At 42.1% G+C, this 6858-nt stretch overlaps 1 protein-coding gene across 3 annotated transcripts in view; it reads left to right on the top strand.

The window, feature by feature from the left end:
• si:dkey-220k22.1 (multiple epidermal growth factor-like domains protein 9) overlaps nucleotides 1-3261 on the top strand; it is an 86123-nt gene extending 82862 nt beyond the window's left edge. For all 3 annotated transcript variants that reach the window (XM_020457252.2, XM_020457253.2, XM_031802803.1), the window contains one exon: nucleotides 134-3261. In XM_020457252.2, coding sequence (XP_020312841.1) covers nucleotides 134-603 — 470 coding nt within the window. In that variant the 3' untranslated portion in view covers nucleotides 604-3261. The remainder of the gene's footprint in view (nucleotides 1-133) is intronic.
• Nucleotides 3262-6858: the final 3597 nt, after the last annotated feature.

Here is a 6858-nt window from a genome sequence, read left to right on the forward strand (position 1 = left end):
TAAAGATGTATAATAAAATCAACAAACAAAGCTGAGGATGCATAATAGTAAAACAATTAGCAGTGACCTTTATCAAGAGACAAGACAGTGAAGTGTTCCTTGTGCTAAACACACACTTGCCTCTCTTCCCCAGCTATAGTCACTCCCACCCCTGAGCAGAACACGACAACAACCACCACCCTGACCCTGCGCTCCACCACCACTACCCCCTCTAGTGGCCACACTATGACTTCCACCTCCAACACCACCACCACAGCCTCCAGCACCACACCAGGTCTCCTCGCCAACACCACGGCCGCCATCTCCGAGGTCTCCTGGACCCAGTTCAATGTCATCGTCCTCGCGGTGATCATCGTGGCAGTGGTGGTGCTGATGGGCGTGGCGGGCGGTGTCTATACCTACCGCGAGTACCGCAACCGCAAGCTGAACGCTCCGTTCTGGACCATCGAACTTAAAGAGGATAACATCAGCATCAGCAGCTACCACGACAGCCTGCCTAACATGGGGGACGTGTCGGGCCTGCTGGAGGAAGAGGCCAGCATGGAGGTGGCGCCCAACGGCCAGCTGGCGCTTAGCAGCCCCATCAACATGTACAAGGCGTGATGATGGGCCATGGGCGGGGATGCTTCTTCTTCTTTGGTGTTTTAACGGCGGTGTGCAAGCTAATGTTTATTGGTGTTACCGCAGCCTTCTGGACTAGTGTGGTAAAGACTCATCCTCCGGGAAACTGTATTCTGTCCCATCTCTACCACACCCACCAACCCCAACCGTGGTGGTCACACCCACCATGGAACTCTGACTGGGGGAGGGATGTCTCTGACTGGGAGAGGCAGAGAGGGGGGAGGAAGGTCTCTGACTGGAAGAGGCAAAGATGGGGGGGAGGTTTATCATCCAGTCCTCAGGATTTTAATAATAAATTATCTGCTTGTTGCGGTTACTAAAATGCGGAGGAGCTGGAAGGATGGACTAACTACAGAATCAGAAATCAAGTGACTTCTGAGTCACCCAGACTGGGAGAAAACAACCTGAGTTTGAATGGTTCAGAAGGGCCTGGGAGTTTGAATGGTTCAGAAGGGCCTGGGAGTCTTTGTGCCCTTCATGATTCAACCTTTGAGCCACAGGGAACCACATTGACCTAGGAAGAGAGTGAAGGTGAGCATGTGGAGGTCCGTGAAGGCTGAGTGTCCAGCCAGGCCTATGAAACCAGTTAACTGAAGCCCACTCTGAAACGCTGCATCACACAATCAAAAACATACTGAATATTGACAGTATGTGCACCTCTTCAAATACGCATCCTCAAACACTATGTTTGCACAGAGAGTACTGCACACACATGCACAAGCACTAAATAAAACACACACACATGCAGACCTTGTACCATAATAAAACACATACACACAAAATAAAGAGAGCGTGTATTGTCCTGGTTGGTTTCAATGGAGGATAACTTGCTTCAAATTGTTTATTTACATTGTATAATGAGAGAGAAAATGGACAAAGTTTTGCAACGATTATGATTCATACAACACTGCTGTGGGGCCATTTTGGTATGTTTTGACACTAAAATGAAACGATTGCAGGGTTCTGGTACACTGTTAAGTCTAGGGCATCTATTTCACTTGGAGAAAACAAGAGGCTCCACATTTTAAACAAGTGTTTTTGTTTATGTTATTTGATAATTTATTGCTTTCTGTTTTCCTCAATAAGCTTTCTGCTAATGTGTTGCACAGCCAGATTTTAGCCATGCAGATGCCAGATGGCCCATTACAAAACATGTATTGGTTTACGGCTGAAACTGAAGTTAAGGCAGGAGAAGTCATTTTCATGGTTTCTTATTTTATTCATAATAATAATAATAATAATGAACTGGATTTGTGTAGCAAGTGCTCAAATGGTTTTACTATGATCCACTACTTCCACCTGGATGATGACATTCGAGTTCAGTAGGCATGAAACAGAAGAAAAAGACTGAAACGTGGAGACACTACCTAGACTTGTTTTCGTTTTCTGTTTCAAAACATTTTACCACCAGTGTTACCTACTGAACATGACCCAGCTGTCACAGTGGACAGATGAGGAAGTGCACCATACTAATTAAGAATCAGGGGGGATTATGTGGGCATGATTGTCTGAGGGCCTGACTGGGAATTTAGCCAGGACAGCGGGGTTTAACAACACCCGTACTCTTGCTACTTTTTTGGAGCATAGCTAGTAATACTTATGGAAAAGGATGAAACCATTTAGCGGTGAATTCAAAAGCATGCGAAAATAGGGAGGGCAGAGCTCTTTCCCAATAATTTTGAATGCAATGCAAACTGGTTTGAATTATGAGATTTGGGAGAACTATTGTCACCATACCAGGTTTCTTTGAAATTGTAATTACCTAACAATTCCCATGTGCACCGAGTGTACAAAACATTAGGAACACCTTCCTAATATTGAGTTGAACCCTCTTTAGCTCTCAGAACAGCCTCATTTATTCAGTGCATAGACTCTACAAGGTATCCAAAGCGTTCCACAGGGATGCTGGCCCATGTTGACTCCAATGCTTTCCACAGTTATGTCAAGTTGGCTGATAGTGAATCTCTGCTCTGAATAGCTCGTTCCATCTCATCCCACAGATGCTCAATTGTATTTAGATCTGGTGACTGGACAGGCCACTGTTGTTTGTGGAACCATTCCTGGACAATCCTAGCCTTGTAGCCATGCCTTGTAGCATGGGTCATTTTCCTGCTGAAAAAATCAATTCGCAGATGGATACACTGCTGCCATGAAGGGATGCACCCAGTGTATATCAAATGTCTAGTTTCAGTTATCAATAATGGTTCTTACCTCCCTTCAAGCTGCTCAACAGATCTGAAGCTCTGAACCCCCCCCCCCCATTTCCCTGCAATACATTTCTCCCCATCTTTCCACCTAGAGATCATGTGCTCTTACTCCCTCAGGTACTGTCCTGCTCATTGTAAATATGAACATGATGTACAGATTTGTTGTAAATAAGAAGCTACTATTGTAGATAGGAGGGTGAATTCTTTTCAGGATTGGGAAATTCTGGGCCTCTTCTCTGGGTTGTTTTGACATCCAGGCATATATTAGGGGTATTCTCAACTCTGATCTCTTCCCATTGAAACGACATACCAACCTTAATTCTTCCATAGAAGCATAGGTGCTGAGATTTACCAGATGCCTTTTCTGTCCGATACACCTTGTATATACCACAGCTAATGTAACCTACCAAAATTAAACTCTGTTTTTGTTTAATTTTTGTGTCAGTGTTGTTAATTTATTATATAAATGGTTCAATATGCAGAAATTGCTCTGGCATTTCCTGTTTGATAAAATTCGAATAGTTTGCCAAATTTCAGTTTATGACAAAACAAGCAGTCATTGTGTACCATCTAAAGCGCTGTGAAATTGTATTTTCAGTTGTTTGAAACTGGTGTACAAAACCTAAAGTAAAAGACGCAAAAACCAAACTTAAGAACGGGAAGCATAGAAACAGCACACATTACTTTAGAACAGATCTACCACTTCTCACTTAATATGGATTTGGTCCCCCCTTTGCTACTATAACAGCCTCCACTCTTCTGGGAAAGCTTTCCACTAGAATTTGAAACATTGCTGCAGGGACTTGCTTCCATTCAGCCACGAACATTAGTGAGGTCGGGCACTGATGTTGGGCGATTAGGCCTGGCTCGCAGTCGGCGTTCCAATTCATCCCAAAAGTGTTCGATCGGGTTGAGGTCAGGGCTCTGTGCAGGCCAGTCAAGTTCTTCCACACAAACCATTTTTGTATGGACCTCACTTTGTGCATGGGGGCATTGTCATTCTGAAACAGGAAAAGGCCTTCCCCAAACAGAATCGTCTAGAATGTCATTGCATGCTGTAGCGTTAAGATTTCCCTTCACTGGAACTAAGGGGCCCAAACCATTATTCCTCCTGCACCAAACTTTACAGTTGGCACTATGCATTCGGGCATGTAGCGTTCTCCTGTCATCCGCCATACCCAGATTTCGTCCTTTGGACTGCCAGATGGTAGAGCGTGATTCATCACTCCAGAGAACGCGTTTACACTATTCCAGAGTCCAATGGCGGCAAGCTTTAAACCACTCCAGCCTACGCTTTGCATTGCGCATGGTGATCTTAAGCTTGTGTGTGGCTGCTTGGCCATGGAAACCCATTTCATGAAGCTCCTGACAAACAGTTCTTGTGCTGACGTTGCTTCCAAAGGCAGTTTGGAACTCGGTAGTGGGTGTTTCAACCGAGGACAGACACAATTTTACACTATGCGCTTCAGCACTCAGCGGTCCCGTTCTGTGAGCTTGTGTGGCCTACCACTTCGCGGCTGAGCCGTTGTTGCTCCTAGACGTTTCCAATTCACAATAACAGCACTTATAGTTAATCGGGGCAGCTCTAGCTGGGGAGAAATTTTATGAATTGACATGTTGGAAAGGTGGCATCATATGACGGTGCCACGTTGAAAGTCACTGAGCTCTTCAGTAAGGCCATTCTACTGCCAGTGTTTGTCTATGGAGATTGCATGGCTATGTGCTTGATTTTATACACCTGTCAGCAACAGGTGTGGCTGAAATAGCCGAATCCACTAATTTGAAGGGGTTTCCACATACCTTTGTATATATAGTGTACATGGTATGTCAGGGATCATCAACTAGATTCAGCCACGGAACGATTTTGTTCTGGAGCGGATGGTCGGGGGGCCAGAACATAATTACAAATCATTTGTAGACTGAAAATTGACCGCAAGAAGACCATCAGATATGTTTGACTGAAACATAATCATTTCAAACCTTGCTTACATTTGTATACAATCACGTGTCTCTGTTATGTGTGAGAATATTTGGATAGATTTCTTAAATTAAAATCCCTTTGAGCTGATTTCCTGGTGTTTTTAGTCTTATGTTAACACTGAAAATTCCACACAACTTTTTTTGCTCAGAAGACCTGGGGGAATTAATGTAATTTATAAAAAAATATTTGATCAACCAAATAAAAATCAACATACTGTATCTGTGTTTGTGCGCATCACTTGCATGTGTGCGAGATGAGTGAGCCGTTGCTCAAGGAGAGAGAGACAGTTGGACATTGCAGTAGCATGTCATTTAGCTTAGAAAATATGATAGAACAGACTAGACCGCACGCGCAGATTGATTTTGTCCCGCCGCACCCGATGCGATCAGGACACGCAGGTTGAAATATCAAAATTAACTCTGAACTAATTGTATTAATTTGGGGACAGGTCGATAAGCAAACATTTATGGCCATTTAGCTAGCTAGCTTGATGTTGATAGCTAATTTGTCCTGGGATATAAACATTGAGTTGTTATTTTACCAGAAATGGACAAGGTCCTCTACTCTGAAAATTAATCCACAGATAAAATGGTAAACCAAGTTAGTTTCTAGTAATCTCTCCTACTTCAGGCTTCTTCGTCTTTGGAATTTATATGGTGGTTGGCAACCAACTTTAAGCTGCATTACCACTACCGACTGGACTGGAGTCTGGACCTCAGTTCATCTTTCAATCACCCACGTGGGTATATGCTCCTAAAAACCAATGAGGAGATGGGAGAGGCGGGACTTGCAGCGTGTTAAGCATCACAAATAGAATAAAGTTATATTTTAGCGCCTGGCTACGCAGACGTGCGCGAGCACTGTAGGTGCAATGATTGAATAACATGTATGTGTACATTTATTTTGCAATCCTCGAATGGTGAGCGATGAGGTCAGCATGTAATAACTTGGTAGCCAATTCAAAACATACTGTATCTTGTACACTGTAGTTAACTGTTACGCTATTATTAGTGTGTATTCATGTTTTCATCATGTCCCCCCAAAAAAATTCCACCGACACACACGAATAAGGCCATAAAGTTTAACTTTATTATATTTTAAGGAACATTTCAATTTTTTACATTTTTATGTTTTTTTTTTTCACATTTTAAAATAAAAAATAAATTAAGGCTTCTAATGGTATATAGAAATCTGGTATATACCATTAGAAGCCTTAATTTATTTTTTATTATAAAATGTGGAAATAAAACATAAAAATTTTAATGTTCCTTAAAATATAATTTTTTGGAAGTACTAATGTTAAGTTTCCCCACGACAAAAAACAAAACTTTAATACATGTAATCGTGTATACTTGGCAAAAACAAATGTAGACATAAATAAATGCATTTCTATAGCTTTAAAAAAAATTGTGGTGGAGTACAAAAATGCTGGCGCAGTTTCGCTCTTTGGGGCGGCAGGTAGGTTAGTGCGTTGGGCCAGTAACCGAACAAGGCAGTTAACCCACTGTTCCTAGGCCGCCATTGTAAATAAAAATTGGTTCTTAACTGATGTGCCTAGTTAAATAAAATAAAAAATATATTTTTTAATCTGAGTTAGTTTGACATCCAGGCCAATTGGGGCATTGTGGGTATTCTCCATATTGCATTAGTCCGATTGGTTGAACTTTTCCCACTGAAACATACTAATAATTATTCCATAGTAGCACATGTGCTGAGTTTTTCAGACCATTTTTCTGTTCAATAGGCAACGCCGTGTACAGCTAATGTAACCTACCAAAAGAAAAATATGTGTCCATAATGTTCATTTAATTTCTTAGTGTCTCACAGAATTCCTTTTCGAGGTTTGGGTGGTCACTTTGAAAATATGGATTTTGTGTTCACATTTTTGAAGTTGTAGCTTATTTCTGACACCCAGGGTTTTGGACGTTTTTTATTTTTTTAAAGTTTGCTGGTTATTTAGCAACGTCCAAAATCTTCTGGGTCGCATTTTTACAGCAATGCTAGTGGAAACTGAATCAGCTAGTGGTGCATACAAAAGCATGGGGCAAA

The sequence above is a fragment of the Oncorhynchus kisutch genome, linkage group LG23 (genome assembly GCF_002021735.2).
Source record: "Oncorhynchus kisutch isolate 150728-3 linkage group LG23, Okis_V2, whole genome shotgun sequence".
Taxonomy (NCBI): Eukaryota; Metazoa; Chordata; class Actinopteri; order Salmoniformes; family Salmonidae; genus Oncorhynchus; species Oncorhynchus kisutch.